This window comes from Lynx canadensis, chromosome A2, assembly GCF_007474595.2.
Source record: "Lynx canadensis isolate LIC74 chromosome A2, mLynCan4.pri.v2, whole genome shotgun sequence".
Taxonomy (NCBI): domain Eukaryota; kingdom Metazoa; phylum Chordata; class Mammalia; order Carnivora; family Felidae; genus Lynx; species Lynx canadensis.
The window spans coordinates 165,902,576-165,922,047 of NC_044304.2; the positions used below are offsets into that span (position 1 = coordinate 165,902,576).

Genomic DNA, 19,472 nt, shown 5'->3' on the forward strand with positions numbered 1-19,472 from the left:
GGCGGTGGAGGTGGGCATAGTGTGTGTTCGCAGGCAGCACCCCACAGCGTGTTCTTTACATTGTTTTTTTGTTTGTTTGTTTACCTATTTTTGAGAGTGAGAGACAGCACAAGCGGGGGAGGGACAGAAAGAGGGGAGACAGAGAATCCCAAGCAGGCTCCACACTGTCAACACAAAGCCCGACACGGGGTTCCAACTCACAAACCGTGAGATTATGATCTGAGCCGCAGTCAAGAGTCAGACGCCTAACCGACTGAGCCACCCAGGCGCCCGCACAGCATGTTCTTGAGTGCGTGCTGGCAAACCCCAGGTGACCTGGCTGCCCAGGCCCACTGCCTTACCAACACTCACGGACAGCATTCACTTCTTCCTCACGTGGGTCTTTATCAAGATGCAAAAGCATCTCCCCCTGCAGCGGACATCAAGACAGTCCTTTTCTGAGATCGTACGAGACTCGAGCTGCCTGGTAGCCTGGCCTTGCCCACATGGTCCTCGCTGTCTGGGAGCCACCCTGGCCCCTCTGCATCTTTTCCTGAGTAACCGCCCACAGACCACATCCTCTGTGGCCCGCCGGTCAGAGGGGAGACGGACGTCAGAGAGACCAGGAGCCCCAAGCCTGGAATGACCCATTCTGTCAAACCCTCGTTGTCTGTGTATCCGGAAAGTCTTCTAGATCCCCAGGACTCCACACACAGGCAGCCTTCGTGGGGGATGGAGTGATCAGATTTACAGATGGGTCATTTTAGACCAAAATACGGCACGTTCGGTGAGCGAGCGTGCGTGTGGTCGACAGAGAGAACGGCACACAGCGAGCCTCCCAGCCCTACCTCGGCGTCCTCCCTCTCTCCCTCCTAGGTCGCTGCCACCCCACCCACCGCTGCACCCAGAACTACGTGGCAGTGTAGTGCATTGTGGGGAGGGGGCCACATCAGCCCAGGCAACACACAGCCCTTCCTGATTAATCCCATTCACCTGCCTGGCCAGATGTCAGCGGTTGTGCCAAAGATCAGTTCATTCACAGGGACTCTGCCTTCAAGTTCCTTAAAATCCTACTGAAGACAAACCTAGAGCAAAAAGGAGCAACTGTTACCCGACTGTGTGACAGTGACTCTAACGACCGGACATTCAGCGTTCAGAGAAAGGAGATCTCCGGGAGCACAGGGGCGCCCGTGCTGGCGTGGCGTCAGCCTGCACTGGTCCAAGCCGCACGGCCCTGGGGCGGCCGACCAGGGGCAGGTGCACACGAGGAAGCCATCGGCAGTGTGCCAGGACAGGCCTGGGCGGTGAGAGGCACAGGAAACCCGTGCAGGGCGATGAGACCACGCAGCAGGGAGAAGCAGACGCCTACTCTCCGTGCACGTGCTCTCCTGCGCTCCACCTCCTACAGAAATGCCAGGAGGGGAGCGGGCTGTTCTCATCGTCATCAGGTCAGTCGCCTGTTGGCTTCTGTTAGATTCTGGTCACATTTCCCCAAATTCAGCCAAGCGGTGATGCCCCCACTGCTTCCCTGAACCAACAGAGTCTGCGAACCGCCCACGGGCCGTGCCCCATCCGCCCGCCAGGGCACGGGCAGGGAGGCAGCCCCCATGAGCAGGCATTTGCTTCTGCGGTCTCACTGTGTCCAGATCTGATAATAGCTAATTCCACCAAATATTAGAGGGGGCTCACATTTAATTAAGGAGTGGCCATTTGTATGCTCCAGACTGGAGGTCCCCATGGCCCTGAAGTCAAAAGAAGAGTCCTCCGGGAACATGCCAATCTTCTCTTATTTCCTCTGCTGAGCTCCTGCCTTCTTTGAATGCAATTATGGGAACAAATAAAATGGCTTAACTCAACTCCCCTGTGGGCCAGCCAGCTCTCTGCTGATAAAACCAGTTGTGTGGGCAATCATTAAATGAGAAATCTAATATTTAACTAAATTTAATAGTCTGTTGCTTTGGTGCCTCTGTGAAGGGTGGGATTTCAATACAGAGGGCGAGCTATTCAAACGCAGTCTGTCGAGTCAGTGCTCGATGAGAACGTTGCGCGCTCCCACTCGAAGCCGGCACTCCGGGGTCCAGGAACGGACGGGCTGTTCCGGAGGCGAGCCTGTGTTCTCGCTAGCTCCAGGCGAGCTGAGCAAAACGACTCTGCAAACCTAAGCACGAAATTTCTCCTTCAGGATCAGCATTGGAGATTGCTGAGTGATGCCAGAAAGACCGAATTCAAACGCGTGCCCACAGATGGAGGAACGCGCCGTGATAAACTGAGAGGCTCCGTTCGGTCCTCTTGCGTTTTGAACTCTGGTGGGCCAGTTGGCCTTGCCACCAACAAACTTCCCCAGCTGAGGCTGTCGCCTGCACCCCGGAAGCAAACGCGTGCTGCTGCCTCTCGGTGGCAGTGAGCCGCCTTTGTTCTTGTTGGTGAAGACGGTCTGCTCATGTGCCTGCTAATTCCCCTCGTCCAGCTTGGCCCACCTTTGCGCACCCCTAGTCCCTTACCTGTCTCCGCCTGGGCTCATCTTGTGGGCACACAGGGAGGGAAAGATGGCAGGTTCCCTGAAGATTGAGGCTTCCAGAAGATCTGTGCACTGGCTCTTGCACTGAGTGCAGGTCTGGGGCAGCGTCCATGAATTGCATCCTGGTCCCGGCATTAACTCAGTGTTAACCTGCGTCCGCCGGGACTCCATCACGTACCATACGCTTTCCCGTCAGTGCAACGGAAGCGTGCTCTGGTTTCACCGTGGGTCGTTTCATGCGGGGAACAATGGTGGAGAGGCTTCGATTGTGTCAACTCTCACCACTCGACAGGCCTGAAACCCTGGGAACCCCTGAAAGCCCCCAGGCTTCTGAAGCACCCAGGAGGACCTCCCAGTCCCTCCCAGCTTCTTCTGCAGCAGAGACCCTCTTGCGGCCATGGAAAGGGGCCATGTGGGAACAGGGAGAAAGCCTGGGGAGAAACCCAGACTTGGCTCCTGTGGGGATGCGCCATTTCCGGGGTATGAACTGGATTTCCCCGTCTACTCAGGTGACTGGAAACTCATGCGTTTCGTCCCTGGGATGGGCCCAAACACTGATGCCTGGGGAGTTGGAGGGTGGGAAAGAGTCTGACAGATGACCACAACTCTTACCCTTGGTGTGAAGAGGGGTACCTGAGATGGACTTCTGCTTGACGAGGTGATGTTTGACCTGATGGAGGAGGAGCCAGCAAAGAAAGTTTCTTCAGAGGGAACAGCAAGTGCAAAGGTTCTGTGGCAGCCAAGAACTTGAAAAATGCTACTTTTCTCCTTATCCTGCAGAACTACCTTCTAGACTTCCCACCCTATCGTTGTGACTAGGATACGGATAAGAAATAGTTAATATCTCACAAACCAATTTCTCTCCACTGAGTGCCTGCAACACTCTTAACAGGAGGAGGGCATTTAGACTCAGCAAAACCTGAGTGCTGCATCGGCTCTCTGAGGAGTCCGGGCTGTGGACATGGGGTGGGCAGCGGGGCCACCTGCCACCCTGGGGCTGCGCTCCTTCCCTAACTTGCGTGCATGGCCAGAAGATAGAGCGTGCCGTCTCTCAGCCACATCTCCGGGTCTCCGAGTTGAGGCCAAGTGTCCTTGGACCTCCCTGTACGTCCCTCGCATACACAGGTGTCCCGACTTGCTGTCTACGAAGGACCCCGTGTCTTGGCTGCCATGTGGTGTTTCAGAATCTTTCACAATCTTGGTCCAACTTAAGAGGTTTTTACCTTTAACTCTACCTGTTTGAAAATTTAGTTTTACCACTTCCCCCCTCACCTTTACATCAAAGCTGAAATTTTTTTTCCTTTATTTTAAATTAATGCTTATTTATTTTTGAGAGGGAGAGAGACAGAGTGTGAGTGGTAGAGGGGAAGAGAGAGAGGGAGACACAGAATCGGAAGCAGGCTCCAGGCTCTGAGCCGTCAGCCCAGAGCCTGACGCGGGGCTCGAACTCATGAGCCGTGAGATTGTGACCTGAGCCGAAGTCGGATGCTCAACCGACTGAGCCACCCAGGCGCCCCATCAAAGCTGAATTTTCAAATATGTGTCCAGCAACTGGAACTGTCCCTTTCCACTGGCCCCTGAGGGCGTTTGCCATTTCTGTTCCCAAAGAATCCCCCAGATCCCTGAGCACCACTGGTAGCCTTGTGCTGTTCACAGATAACACTGCCCAGTGCTGGAGACGCCTGGTTCTGGGCGATATTTGGCCTCCAGGTGCCTTCGTGCTAAAGGTGTCACTTAGGGTGTCTGTTGTTCTTAAAAGGAGTTTCTGTGGGGACAGTTCACCGTTCCTTGTAGCATTGCATGTGGTGTGAGTTTACTCTTTAAAATATTCATGAATGTTTCAAAGGTGGAGTTCCTTGCAGACAAAATTTCCTTTCATAATGAGCCACAGGGTGTCCCCACGTATAGGCTCAAAGTAAGAGAGGAAGGAGGAAGTCAAATCCGGTGGTTTTATTACAGAGCAGATGGTGGAGTAGGAGGAAGGAGGAGATTCGTGAAGTGGGCTGTTGAGAGCATCCTTGCACCTGGACAAATACCACTGGGTGCACGTGCATGTAAGGAGCCAGCATAGGACTGACCCCTCTCTCTCTAATTTGGAGGGGAAAGGGCCAGTCTCGCTGCACTGCATCACTGCCAGCTAATATAATCATCCAGATTAAGGTGTGCCAAGCCAGACCACAGTATGAGTAGGCTGAGAGATCTGAATCCACTTTTCCTGTAAAATTTTGATAAAGAGCATACTCCAGCCTCTCCTCTCTTTTCTTTCCTTGGTTATTTGTTGCAGACTTTGAGTCTGGAGTTCTGTCTTGTCCAGCAAGAGAGCAGACGCAGAATTGAATACGAGAGAGGCTAATGTCCGGGAGGGACAAGAGCCCCAAGTGAGGGTCCTTGCTCCATATTTATTAGGATCAGAAGGCTTACAAATGTGATGGACGTGCAGAAAGAAACAATAAAACAGTGATCGTTAACTTGTGTGTGAGAGAAAGGGGGTTTCAAAGGTATGCAGTGTTAGGGGTTAGGGTCAATACAAATCAAAATGCTGATGCTGAGCAGACGGCCATTTACTGCAGGCATCAGTCACCGTGTCTGTTTATCTGAACTTTTCTAGGGACTAAGTCAGAGAGAGCATGCTACCTCAGGGTTAACAAGGCATTTTTCTTGCTAGTTAGCTCCGGACCTCTTTGCCCTGCTGTGGGGCTTTCCACTTCTACCTGTTCTCAGACGCTTTCGTCCTGTGGAAGTGGCTTTCTGCTCGACCCCTTGTTCTACGCTGGGGGCGCTTTCGCCCTGTGGCAGCTTTCTGCCCTAAGCCTTGTTAACCCAGGCTTAGGGTAGCTTAGGCTTAGGTTGGGTTTTGGTGCAAGCTCAGGGAATTCTTAGATTTATTCCCCACCGTTATTGTGGCCACTATATTCGGAAACTCATCTGTCCTAACAGGTATGTGATGTTGGTTTTCCAAAACCAGCAGTGTTGGGATAAAACATACCCAGACCTATGCGTGTGAGTGAGAAATGCCTTGCGGAAAGACGATTTATAGGGGGCGGAGGAGTTGCCTAATACGGGGGAGGACTCTTCCGTCTACCCAAGCTCCTGACTTGAGACTGGGCACTCCACCTTGTGCTGTATCTTGAGCAAGTTATCTAATGTCTCGGTTTCCTAGTCTGTGCAAAAGAAATAGTAATCATCACCTCCAGGCCCAGTGTAGGGATTAGTGGCCTGATGCACATGACAACACTTGGCTTCCATAAACGACTGCTGAGTCTGACTGTGTCATTTTCTTCTCTCGCTTAGAAATTTATGACCTAGAAACAAACGAACACGTAAAGAAGGCCGTACATGACCGACAGATGCCGAAAGTAGAATACAGGAAGATCGAGGTTGACGATTACAGTAAGTACTGCATTGTCTCCCATTTTTTTAAGTTTATTATTTATTTTGAAAGAGAGCATGCGCACAAGCAGGGGAGAGGCAGAGGGAGGGAGAGAGAGAATCCCAAGCAGGCTCTGCACCTTCAGCACAGAGCCCAGCGTGGGACTCAATCCCACGAACCATTTGATCATGACCTAAGACAAAATCAAGAGTCGTTCACTCAACTGACTGAGCCACCCAGGCGCCCCTGCATTGTCCTCTTTACAAGGAAAGCAAACATCGACTCTGAAACAGCCCAACCATCAGCAGTAGGTTACTGTGCATCTGAAGCTCCCCCCTGCACCACACTCGCTGGGCTTCATGGCTAGAAATGCATTCCAGCCAGCAAGGAAGAGATTCAGGCGGGGCTCATGGGGGGAAAGCATCCTGCACCAAGCTATTGTGCTGAGAACCAAGATGCTTCTCTGGCAATTTAAAAAAAAAAAAAAAGCCTCTCCTCAAGAGGCTGACAATTTAAATAAGGTCCCAGGCTGGAATTCTCTCCTTTGGGGGGGGACATATCATGACACCATCCAGAGAAAACGTCCTCCGTGTGGGGATTCCTTTCCTGTTCCATTTGGTATTTTTCTGCTTCATCGTCTAACCTGTCAGTGCTGATCATGGGCCGAGGGGGTATCCTCAGAATGGGGGAAATAATGTAATGGAGGACTGATGTGTTGTAACAACCCAAGAAGCACCCAGAACTCTGCCTTTTCTGTTTCCTTCTTGGTCCTGAACTGTCCATTCGTGCATCCAGTAGGCTTTTATGAGCTCCAACGCTGTGCTGGAACCCACCAGGCACTGTAGCCCCAGAGCACTGGTTGCACTCATAGCTCCAGGGGGGGGACGCGGGGTCCCCATAGGTTCAATCCTCCTCTCTTCGGATGGCTCCCTAGTCAACCCAGCCAGCCCCTGGCATCCTAACTGCCCACCAGATGTTTACCTTTGGAAACCCCACATGCAAAATGCCCCAGATACGTCTGTCTTTCCCCCTGAGCTCTATCCCCCTCCAGACTTGCCTACTCTGGGAGATGGCACCCTTCTCTTAAACGATTTAGATTTCCCCCTTGAAGGTATCACGGAGTCCTTCATTCAGGTCCATCTACCCATCACCTCTGAGGTTGGTAAATGGGTCTCCTCTCTTGAGAAAACTCGACTGATTGATGGTAACTGTTAGAGCTCTTGGTTGAAGAGGAGTGGAAGGTCACCAGTGGTCAATGGGAGAGTATTGAGATTGATTAGTGATGTCCAGACCATCACTGGAAGCTCTTTCTCTACCCAGTCCCTTACAGGGGGCAATGGCTCATCACCTAGGCCAGTGGACCCGGAGCATTATTAAGTACCCCCTTGTTAGCGAAGACACAGCTACCTAACAGACTGATCTCCTGTGGTCAGGAGCCAAGGCTCTCCCCCATGAAACAAGATCAGCCTGACCCAAACAGTACACGTGGTCGAGCTGCATCCTTTAGAGCAGAAAGCAAATGGCCCACGAGCTCAGAACAGAGCATGAGAGTGGGCTGGGATCACGGGAAGGTTCCCAAGAAGGTGGAGCTTGGACGGCATCCTTGGAGCGGGCTTTAGGTTGGCACACAGGAGAGCGTGCGGTCCAGGGCAGGGAGCAGCCCGAGCCGGCGCTCACTGTGGGGCAAGTCAGGAGGCCGACCCGGACTCCCAGCCCGTGGGAGAGCCCCGGCGGTCAGTGGGCACAGAGGGACCCCTGACTTGGAAGCAGCTTCCGTCCATGCAGAGGCCATGTGCCACAACATCCCAATCCTGTTCTTTCCCTGTGGGATCACATGACGTTAGAACTTTTCTATACATAGCTAGAGATGCATGTAAGGTTACATATTCATCTCTGAGAGTCAAGAAATACGGTGTACTTCAAATCTCTGCCCCCCAGCCCTGGGTCCAGAGGCTTCCCTTATAAAACACCTCAAAGGTGATCCCTCTGATGAAGGAGACGGTGAAGGAAATAAATAAGGAAGGGTCTAGAGATGGGAGAAGAAACAAATAGGAAAAGCACAAACGGGGGCTGTGGCGATTTGCCCTGGCCAAGAAATGTGGTTAGGGCCGCGGGGGTCCCTTCCCACAGGCCCGGGGGTCATTGCCAGTTGGTTTTCCCCTGGGTGCCCATGAGATGCACTCAGATGCCACAGGACACACTCAGCCCTGGAACCACGGACAGCGTTGGGTGCCCAGGGAGCCGAAAGCCCAGCAGGCCGAGCTCAGGCCTGCTTATTCATGAGAGGGAGAGAAGCAATAAATTAAAAAGACGTAGACGCGGAGAGACTGGGACACAGATGCCTCCATCAGGGCTCAGGGGAAATCGTAGAGCTAAAAAGAAGGGAGCAGAAAGGGCCCGGGTCCAGGCGGCGTATGAGGACCCACAAGAGCCACGGGAACCCCAGCTCTGATGGCGAGCGTAAGAACCAGCGAGATGCCGGCGAGAAGAACACGGCGAGCCTGTAACACAGCAGCTCTTGTCGGGCTGCCGTTGGGACATCAAGCAACCCTGCGCCTCGCGGGCGACAGTGGACGCCTCTCCTGAAGTGGGGCGTGAGCCCTGAGAGTGTCGCGAGCTCCTGGTGGATTCAGCCGAGTAACCAACCAGTAACCGCTTGTTTGTCGCAAATCCCGCCCCCGTCCCTGTCGGAGCGTGTTCTAGAAAGAGAGCCACTCTGGACAGTTTGGCGTATTCTGCAACAGAGATTCTTGTCAGTGGCCCCTCCTGTTCCCAAGAAGTAGGTCAAGGGAAAATGTGGCCTGCCCACACGGATGGCGTCCTTGACTCGTTCCGTTTTTCACGCCGGCCCTGGAGTCCAGTTACTTGGACACTGAAACTCATGAGAACCCTTAAGTAAACAGCAGAGTTTTGTCATTTCCTTCCGCGAGGAAGATCCAAAGGGCAAGAAGATAAGATGATTTTAACAGATGCTGGGTGGAGGGAGGGAGGAGTGGGAGGACGGATGAGTAAGTGGACCGGCCATCTCCAGGTTTGCTCCGACCCCCTCTCCCTTCTGTGTCTATATCTGAAGACCCCGAGACGGGCTCCGTAACGTGCAGGGCCCAGTGCGGCGTGAGGACGTGGGGCTGTGTGTCCACGGCTCACGACGACAGCCACGCACAGGGCCCTGGCACGTGCCACACTCTGTGAAGCCGTCCCAGTGGCCCCCCGTGGCCAGACTTCCGCCTCCTGCCCCAACCCCCGTCCCCGTCAGCAAGTTTTCCGGAACACTCCCTCGCGTTTCCCCACACCCGTTGCCTCCTACCACAGCCTCTGAGGCCACACCGTGCTCCTTTACATGTTTGCTTCTCTGCTGGGCCCAGCGCCCTCCTTCTTCAAGCCTGTCCGCATGCTGCTGCCACAGTAGTTCTGTCCGCTGGTGGGTGGATGCCATCCCCTCCAAAAATGCAGAGAAAAGACCTTCGGAAACAATTCTCCCACCCTTGCCACTTGAGATTTCTCTCCAGCGTGAAGTTTCCGTGGCAGACAGGAACGCAGGTGCTGGAAAAGCAGGTGTGTGCAGGGACCTAAATGCATTAGGTGCAGGGCACCTAAATGTCACCCCTTTGGGGCCCCCCAAAGATCTGAAAAATGTGACCCTACCGACATGTCTCATTTCGTTATGTTTTGTTTTTTTCACCTAATGGCACCAGAGGTGAAGGCTTTCCCGAGGGAAGCGATCCGTCTTCGGGAAGGGCTCCCTGCGCTGTATGCAGCCTGTCGTGGCCAAGGTCGGCCTGCGGGCTTATCGTTGGCCCAGAGCAGCCCAGACCATGTTTTATGGATATTGCAATGATAAAGTCCGACGCCTTTTGGCCGGTCCCTGGGCCATTGATCTAATTTGCAAGCCATTAACATTCAGCCAGAATCAGTAATGAGGCCCCGGTCACAGCAGGCTGCTAAGCCGACCCCCGCCCCCCACCCCCCAGCCTGGGATGTATCCGTAGTAATTGTACTGAAAAAGCTACTAATTCCAATGTAATCGCTAATCTGGGTCATAGTTAACATCAATAAACAATTTCTAACGTGGGCAGGAAGGCTTGTTTTGGGGGTTGCAGAAGAAAGTGGGAAGGCAACCCTCCCCCCTCCCACGCTGGGTCCCTCACTGCCCAGGACAAGATCCGAAGGGGGTCGCGCAGCTGTCCTCCATCCCCCGCCTCTGCAGGGATCCCCCGGCTCTCGGCCTGTCCCTCTGGGCTGCCCCCCCCACCCCGGCCTCACCGCTGGCCCCCTGGGCTCATCTTGTCCCTGTCCCCATGGCTCCCCCGTATCTGTCCCCACTTAACTGACGAACGTCACCCTTGGGGGTTCGTTTCTCGCAGCCTAGAATTCGGCTCTTAACAAGTGCTTATGGCGTTTTGGTCTTTTCTGGTTTTCAGCTCGCTCTGTTTGCGAGGTTGAATTTAAGCTTCGGATGGAGAGACTCAGCCTCAAGATGGTTGTGGGTGATTTGCCCAAGGTCACTCAGCAGGCCGGAGGCACGGAGAGAAAACCCAGGGCCAGCCCCGGGGAGGCCGGGTGGGGACCCACCATGTCCCCTCCAGGGGGCCTTTCTGGCACCGGGGCCAAGGCTCTTTTCTTCCCTGTCTGTGCTGTCCCTAACGTGCGGCCCTGTGCTCTGTTCCTGCCTAGACCTGCCCGTTCAGATCCTCAAGCCCGCGACCTTCACCGACACGGTGCACTACCCCTTGCTCCTGGTGGTGTGAGTATTGTTGCCTCTTTCTTTCTCGTGGTCCTTGCCGGGGGGGGGGGGGGGGGGGGGGGGGGGGGCGGGGGGAACAACCACCGCTCCCGTAGGAGGCAGCGAGCTCGAGAAAGGAGGTTGCAACCTGCAAACTGAAGGCAGGCTGGCCGCCAGCAGGTGGCAGGCCACACTCACAAGTCGGGGAGCCGCCTGGTAGAGGAAGGGGGGCTCGAGCCCCGAGCCCCGATCCACTCCTGCTCGGGGACCAGGCCCAGAGACAGACAGCAAAGCTGGTCCCGCAGGCAGGCAGCACGTCACAGGACAGAGGCCTTCTGAGCACCGCCCCCCCCCCCCGGGCACAGGTCCCCCAAGAAGTGAGGGGACAGGGGGCGGGCACGGCCGACCCGCTGGCTTCCCCAGCTGGCACCAGGGTGGCACGGCCTGAGCAGCAAGCTGCCTTGAACGCCGCTGCTCTGCCAACAAGGACTTAGTTCAGACGTTTTGTTTGTGCGTGAATGAGCCCTCTGGCGGGGTCTGGAGAACAGAGAGCCGCTGTCGCCACCGCTGAGGGGGCCCTGACCGGGGACAGCACGCTCTCACGGGCACCTCAGATGCTGCCCAGCTGCCCTGAGGCTTAGACAGGGGCTGGCCTGTGCCCCCCAGGGGGTGAGGCACACGCCACCACACGGAAGCACTGTCCCCACCCCCCCACCCCCCCCACCCCCGGCTTCCTTCAAGGCAGGGGCACCAGGGCAACGCTGACAAGGCTCCGGCCTGGCCTCTTGGAGCCACTGCCCCCGCGGTGACCGGAAAGAGTCCGGCAGAGAGTGGGGCCGTCCGTGGTGCTTTAGGAGCGAGCGGGGTCACCCAGGTCCAGTGACCTGATCAGCCCTGCGCTCCTCGGCCGCTCCTGTCCTTGGGCCTCGGCCCTCACACACGTGCCCGCGGCCTGGACCCCGCGATCTGGTGCCGTGTCGCAGTCACCCACCCCACCGTCTGCGCAGCCTTGGCACGCTGCCCACGGCCACACACACCCCTCTCCCACACGCCCACACCGCACACCTGCCTCTCTCACACACACCCCAGACACACACCTCATACGTACACACGCCCCTGCATACACACTCCTCAGAGGAGTGTAGGGGAGGAGAGGGGGGAGCCCAGGGGAGGGGGACGCGCAGGGGGAGGGGAGAGGAGTGCGGAGCGCAGGGGACAGGGGACAGAGGAGCCCAGGAGCAGGGAGGGGAAGGGAGGGGGGAGCGCAGGGGAGGGGGAGGAGCGCCGGGCCACAGCGCATGCGCAAGGCAGGGCCTGTGTTGCAGGGACGGCACCCCCGGGGGCCAGAGCGTGGCCGAGCGGTTCCAGGTGAGCTGGGAGACGGTGATGGTGAGCAGCCACGGGGCCGTGGTGCTCAAGTGCGACGGCCGCGGCAGCGGCTTCCAGGGGACCAAGCTCCTGCACGAGGTGGGGCGGCGGCTGGGCGCCCTGGAGGAGAAGGACCAGACGGAGGCCGTGCGGTGAGGCCCCCGGGGTGGCGGGGTGCGCGGAGACCATTCGGAGGGCAGGGGAGGACAGGGGAGGGCAGGGGAGGTGGGCGGTAGGTGCGGGGGAGAACAGGACCCAGGAGCGTCTCCCCTCCTCGCCCTAAGGACAGCGGGAAGGGCCCGAGCGCAGCGACCGCGTGCGCTGCTGTCCCGGGAAGGACTCAGGGGCCTGTGCGTCAGTCCTGCTGAGGCTGGCTCCCACGCAGGAGGGTGGATGGGAGGGCCGTGGACTTGGGCGGCACCACGCTCCTCCCCGTGGAGGGTCCAGGGCGCAGGCTGACAGGCTTTCACCGGGGGTGCCATCCCATCCCCCACACACCTCCCGGCCTCGTGCTCCGCGGTCTCGACAGTTCACTTTCCAGACTCTTCCAGACGGATCTCTCTCTCGGCTCTGAGAAGGCTGGTGGCCCGTGGTGGGCGGGCAGTCGGATCACTTTTGAGTGACTGGAACGTGAGTGATGAGTGAGTGGTGCCCCCTGCTAGGGGCGGGTGAGGACGCCCCCCGGCCCAGGACGCGATGTGTCCAAGGCCCTATAAATGCCCCGTAGAAAATGCAGAGAGGGGGAAGCTTTTGAGGTCGCCTCCGGGATGTTTTTGCCAGGGAGCAGGCACACCATGGCCACCGAGCTTTAAAAATAAAGAGCCATTAGGGGCCCCCAGGGGCCCAGTGGGGTCGGACTTCAGCTCGGGTCATGATCTCACAGTTCATGGGTTCGAGCTACGCGTCGGGCTCTGTGCTGACAGCTCGGAGCCTGGAGCCTGCTTCGGAATCTGCGTCTTCTTCTCTCTGCCCCTCCTCTGCTCGTGCTCTGTCCCTCAAAAATAAACAGTAAAAAAAAAAAAAAATTAAATTAAATTTAAAAAAATAAGGAACTGTATTGGCTCTGAAATCTAGAGTGATGGTGGCCTCGGGACGGATGGACACACAGACCCGGCCATGCCACTCAAAGCCCGGCTCTCCCCGTCCCCCTGCTCAGCTGGCCGGGAGGGCATCACCTGGAGTGACTCTCCTCGTGCCCACAGCATGGCTACCAGGAGCACCTCATTCCGGGCCTCTCTGTTCGCCTCCAAGAGGTTGGGGAGCGAGCCACCTCCAGAAACTTCCAGAAAGGAAGGGAGGAGCCTCCGCAGAAGCCCCCAGCCAACCTCTCCTTACGTGCCCCTGCCTGGTCCAGAACCCGTCACCGGCGAGAGAGAGGTGTGGGCCGTCACCCTGAGACCTAAAGGGTCCCCCCATCGCTGCCAGCGGGGGAAGGAGGGTGGACAGCCACGTGGGTTCTGTGCGGGAGGGGCGGGGCAGTGGGGGCGGGGCCAGCCAGCAGGTGTCCACCGAGGGAGGCCCCTCCAGAAAAGGGAAGGGGCCCTCTCGGATGGTAGCAGGGCCTCTGGCTCCAGGGGCCCCGGAAGGAAGGACGCAGTGTCCTTCAGGCGCACCCGCGGCCCGCACCCCTGCAGGCGCCTGGCCGTGTCTAGCCTCTCCCCTCTGAGCACAGGGACCAGAGAGCAAAAAGGCTGTTTCACACTCTAGGCGTTTTCAAAAGTAAGGAATTGATCCGGCCATCTGTTCAAAAACCAAGGCAGAACCCGTTCCGAGAAGACAGCATGTCAACCGACAGACCACGCTTCCCAGCACCAGAATACACGAACTGATGAAAACCTTACAGCCACCTTAAGACACGCAGGAAGCCGAGGCCCAGGGTTCGCCCACGCCAGGGAGAACTCTGCAAGCTCTGTGTGCGGTCCGGGTCTGTATTTTCATTTCAGACAGCAATCACCCCGTGGTATCAGAAGTCTGAAAGACCCTGAGGCTGGCCCACCCCTTCTGTGGTTCTCCCGTCTTCGTCCACCTCGTGTCTTGTCCTGGAGCCCCACTGGGTCAGCAGCTGTCCTCGCAGCCGACGCGAGCGGATCCCCTCCCAGGCCCGGCCGCTGCGTTAGGGGAGAGGGCAGCCGTGCGGCACAGGGCGGAACCACACTCACGCTCGCAGCACAGGCTACAGAAGCAAACAGCCCTGCCTCAGGGGCTCCTGGGAGGAGGTGGCCTGTGGGCAAGACCTCAAAGGATTACTAAGGATCTGTCAGGCTGAACGCGGGAGATACACATTCCCAGGGGAGAACACATCGTGAGCGAAGACCCGAGACAATGCAAAGGCACTGCTGTTTGGGGCACGCTGAGCACCAGAACACCACAGTGTGCGTGGGCCGTGGGGGGGGTGGGTAGGACAGGGCTGGATTGTGAGATCCCTCCCACATGGTCCTGAGGAGCCGCTGCTTGCCCTGTAGGAGCAGTTCCGCAAGAGGGGTTTTCAGCAAGGAGGTGGCAGGGTCAGCTTTGTTGTTCGGAACCGTGACTCTGGCAGCGGTGCAGCAAGTCGCGTGGGTCAGCGTCCTGGCGCTCAAACTGAGTCGTTAGGGGGGCAGACGGGTCACCGTGCAGTTTGCGGGGGCGCGGGCAGGGTCAGGGACAGCCAGTGAGGCTGCGGTGGCCACAGCAGGAGCAGCTACCGGCCCAGAAGAGAACCTCGGCCACGGGGAGGGAGCACCTGACGGGGGCCGTGCCCCCTGCCCGCCCCCCCCCCCCCCACTGGCAGAACCCACTAGACGCCAGAGGACACGGGAGCCATTGTGGCTGTCCGTAGGGCTCATCCTCGGAGGCACCGAGCTCAGCGGAGCCCCGTGGACAGTGAGCGAGGGGAAGCGGAAAGGAGGAGACGCCCGTGGGGACGAAGAAGGAAGAGGGTGGGGAGACGAGGAACCTTCCCCAGCCCTGGCTGCTACGTGGGTGTGGCCTCGTGGCCCCCAGAGACCAGCCCAGCAGGCGGGGCGACTGCCCCTGGCTATCAGTGCCCAAGCTGTGGCCCACGGGGGGTCAAGGACAGACCCACCAGGAGGGCATGTTCCCAGCCGACTGGGCAGGACCACGGCGTCCGTGAGTGGGTGCTTTGGGGACCGCCAGGTGGCAAGGTAGGGTACGCCTGGGAGGCGTTTCGAGGCAGAGTCCCCAGGCTGGTCAGCGAGTGCACGCAGAGGTGGGCAGGGCGCTCTGCCTCGGAGCCGGAGTCAGGAGCCCCCGCCTGTCGCACCGAGCTGGAAGAAGGCGCTGGCCATGTTTCTCCCCGCTTCCGCCACCGTTGCCCCCTCTTTCTTGCCAGATCCAGGCTCTGGCTGGGGGCTTCCCCCACTCTGAGGCAGCCGTGTGGACCGTGGCACCTGTGTCAGCTGGGGTCCCCAAGAAGGGTGCCAGCGTGGACTTAGCAGACGGTGTCGGCAGGGCTGTTTGCGAAGGATGCCGGGGTGGCCACCAGACTGCAGTGGAGTCTGACACCGTGGAAAGGGGAGGGGCTTGGAGGACAAGGCGGGTACGGGGGCTTCCGGTGGCAGCGAGGCTCTGAGAGTCCCCGCCAGCATGGCGGGAGCCCATCGCCGAGACAGGGCAGGAGCCCATGCCAGGCAGCCGGGCGTGGCCGTAGGGCCCCTGCCGCACTCAGTCCCCGGGTTGGGATGCTGTGGACGCCACGGAGGGTCAGAAGATGTGACCGCCGGTGGTCGGCAGCCCCCTCAGGGCTGGTTCTCTCAAGGGAGGAGGGACGGCACGCAGGGTGCAAACTTGTACCCTGTCCCCCCCGAAGTTCCACACCGCCCCACAAACAGCCCCGCTCACCCAGGACCCCGTGCCACCATCTCCCAGGTGCTCTCCCGTCCACACGGTTCCCACCCACCCTGACCAGCGCACGGCTCCCCCTCGGGTCCCCCTCGCTGCGCTAGGCTCCTTCAGCAGTGACCACGCCACACAAGGGACGTACGTCCCATCTTGCCACATCATCAGTGCTGCTGCCTTGTCACCGTGTTAGTCCGCCCTCCCCCAGGAGACGATGCATCTTGAGGGCTGGAGCCCATCCCCCCTGGGCCTCTGCAAATCAGCAAGGAACCAGACTCAGAACACGCTCCATTAAGAAAGACACCCATGGGGCGCCTGGGTGGCTCAGTCGGTTAAGCGTCCCACTTCGGCTCACGTCACGATCTCGCCATTTGTGAGTTCGAGCCCCGCATCAGACTCTGTGCGGACAGCTCAGAGCCTGGAGCCTGCTTCGGATTCTGTGTCTCCCTCTCTCTCTCTGTCTCTCAGAAATAAATAAAGGTTAAAATTTTTTTTTAAAAAAAGAAAGCACCCTGATGGGTTCTGCCTCTGCTTTTCACGAGGCCTCAGACAACCCCAGTAATAAAAAAAAGCACTACCTGCATGTGAAACCGGGCTCTCCTTAATTTGCAGTTCTATTCACCATAAAAAAATCATCACATGGGATTTGCTCAGTTGGTTAGTGAAAATAGAAGCACAAGATAATAAAAATATTTGGTATCGGAAAAACAACCACTCTTGGAAGACTCCAGAAAAATGAGGATCATTACCAAGGTTTCTGGCATTTAGATCAAGAAGTGAGTCGCCAGGTAATTAGGTGAAGGGGTTGCCAGACCCTGGGCCGCCTGTGGACTTGGAAGCAGAGCTGAGAAAGGAAATCCAAGGTGTTTTCCAAGTTGGAATGGAGCCCTGTGTGGTGCACATCGCCCACGCCACACTCCGTGGTCCCCACGGACTGCCACGTGGATCCCAGCAAGTGTGATCTGGACGTCCAGCCGGGGGGCAGCATCCTCGTGGGGCCCCCCGGCGGGCTGGTTGTGAAAGCTGGCTGAGCCAGAGCATCTCACGTGTGCCCACATGCACGTCTGAAAATCCAGGGTTTGGGTCTCCAGGAGGAAGTCAGCGAACTTGCAGAAATGTCCCTGCTGCGTCCAGATACGTGGGCAGAACTCTGCAGCCCACGACCCAGTGTGTGTGTGTGTGTGTGTGTGTGTGTGTGTGCACGCGCACATGTGGACCTCCACATCCCGAGTCTGGCAGAGGTGATTGGAGGTCTACGGGGCTACCCTATGACGGCCGCACAACATTTTTCAAAAGCAAGTTTACTTTAAAGTGCTGTTAGTCCCCAGGGCTGGAGCATCACAGTTGAGGTGTGTGGCCTTTTCTCTCACTTGAGTAACTTTCTGTGGACCTACTTGTCGTATCTCTCCCTTGTTTCCGGATCCTGCTCACGCTGTTAGTATTTCTGTTCAAATGCTGAGACACATTCGTAACCTGTCCACTCCGGTTTTCTTCTCTTTTCTGCTCCTGTGGGGCTGGTCGTCTCTAGGACCAGCTTCAGCTGTTTTCGCCACCTTCCTCCGTCGGAAAAGTCGGGGACATTGCTGCTTCAAGCTGGGCCCTCAGCCCCCAGGAACCTGTGTCCATTTACCTTGGACGTTGGCCATGGAAGCGCGGTGCTGACCACGGAGGACTGGCCTTGTCCTGGGACGCGGGGTGGGGGAGTCATCTTAAGGAAAAAAAAGAATTGTCTCTGAGGGCTGGTACCCAGAGTTTTAGACACCCTTCAGGCTGAGAAGGGCAGTTATCAGGGATGGGGTGGCTCCAGCGTGCCAGCAGAACACAGAAAACAGAAACAAAGGAATAATCCCCAAGAAGCAGATAGAAACAGGAGGAGCAGTGCAGGGAGGGGCTCTGGCAGCGGGGTGTATGCGTGGAAGGAAGCAACTTGCAGAGATCCGGAAAGCAGCCGGTCACGTGCCAGCAGGTAGCAGGACCCCTGCTGCTGAATTAGGGCCCGGAAACCGGGAAGATTCCCGTCATTTTGTGGGGAAAAGGGGTGACCGGGGAGAGCAGTGAGACTCTGGCAAGGGCAAGGCAGGACCCGGACAGCGCCGGGCAAGGCAGGAAGCACAAGGCAGGGCTGAGTCTGCCACCAAGCAGGTGCAAGACAGGGACCCCCACCTGGGAGTTGGGGACAAAGGACATTGCAGGTGGATTGGGAGCCCAGCACCGTGACTCCAAGCACAGAACCAGAGTGTCTGTTCTCCAGGCCAACCCCACAGGACGCGCCCAGAGTCTGGGGTGGCTAGAAGCCACGTGGTCCAAGCGAGGGGCAGACTGGAGCAGAGGACAGGGACCCCGCAGGGCCTGTTCTCCGGATCGGCATCAGCTGCTTTGCATTCCTGGCTCTCGGTCGGCAAGTTTTACACACCTGGACAGCTCCTGTGAGGGCACTTTGAGGTTTCTAACATGGGCAAGCTACCTGTGCGCTGAATAGAGAAAAGCAACAATTACCTTCGAATTCCAATACTTCCTTTGATTTACATGGGGGGGGTCTTCGTGCCTGAAATGGTGGGGAAGCACGGCTCTGGGCCACCATGCAGGTGCACAGTCACTCAGCCCTCTCTTCTTTGGCCTTGCAGGATGATGCTGAAGGAACAGTACATCGATAAGGCGCGTGTGGCCGTGTTTGGGAAGGTGAGCCTGTGCCCAGCACCCATCCCATCGAGAGCACTGTCATCACCCAGGCCCAGTGTGATTTGCTCAGAATGTCTCTTGGCCGGTGCTATAAGAGCAGTTACGTTTTTTTAAGAGCGAGAGGTTGGACGCTTAGCGATTCCAGCAAGGGGAGCCACCATTTGGCCAGCTAATTTATTAGAGTTTCACTCTCTCTGTTATCTAGAAGGAAAGAAAAAGAAGCCAGATTCATTAGGTTCCTAGTTACTTTTCTTATGCAAGCCCGCCATGGTGCCTGATGTGGCGCCCCAGGAAACGAGGGAACGCAGGAGCCTTTATTTCCGCGTATCTTTATGTGCACTAGTCAGGTTAGCTGACGTGGAAGGAGTAGGCAGTTCACGTTCCTCAGGGTGGCCCAGCTGGTGCTGTGCAGGCCCCGGGGCTGCAAGGCAGGTCTGTGGGGGGCCACCTAGTATCACCTGGGCACACCCTCCCCTCCATTCTTAGCCTGGATCCGTGAGCCTTAGACTTCACAAGGCACAGGCACAGATGGATAGACACAGATCCATCGCCCCTCCAAGGGGATACTCAGAGCACAGGCCCTCGGGGAGCACCTCAGTGACCGCAGTGCAGGTGGAGACTCGAACGGTAATCGGTAATCACAGGACTACCTCTAATGTCATCGCCTCCGGACCTTCCGTGCCCAGCATTCTGTGGGGCCAGTGTATAGTTGAGACGTGGCACCACTGGGCGGGTGACCCCAGACACCCCTCCCACACCCCTGCTGGCACCACCAGAGGTGAGGCGGTAAAGGGGAGGGCCCAGGGGCTTCTCTCTCAGGCACAGCGTTCTGGAGCTTCATTCCATGCTGGTGGAGACCCACTCACTGCCCGAGAGGGGCTCAGAGCCAGTCGGATCATCTGTAAGCGTAACTCTGGGCGTCGGCATCCATCACCCACCCGCCCGCACCCACCCGGGAAAGTTGCTGCCCTACGGACTGCCTGCCGGGTCACGGCCCC

General features: G+C 57.5%; 1 protein-coding gene across 2 annotated transcripts in view; it reads left to right on the forward strand.

Moving 5' to 3' along the window:
- DPP6 (dipeptidyl peptidase like 6) overlaps positions 1 to 19,472 on the forward strand; it is a 729,761-nt gene that overhangs the window by 702,240 nt on the left and 8,049 nt on the right. For both annotated transcript variants that reach the window (XM_030308879.1, XM_030308880.1), the window contains exons 18-21: positions 5,789 to 5,887; positions 10,542 to 10,611; positions 11,916 to 12,110; positions 18,420 to 18,474. In XM_030308879.1, the coding sequence (XP_030164739.1) occupies positions 5,789 to 5,887; positions 10,542 to 10,611; positions 11,916 to 12,110; positions 18,420 to 18,474 (419 nt within the window). The remainder of the gene's footprint in view (positions 1 to 5,788; positions 5,888 to 10,541; positions 10,612 to 11,915; positions 12,111 to 18,419; positions 18,475 to 19,472) is intronic.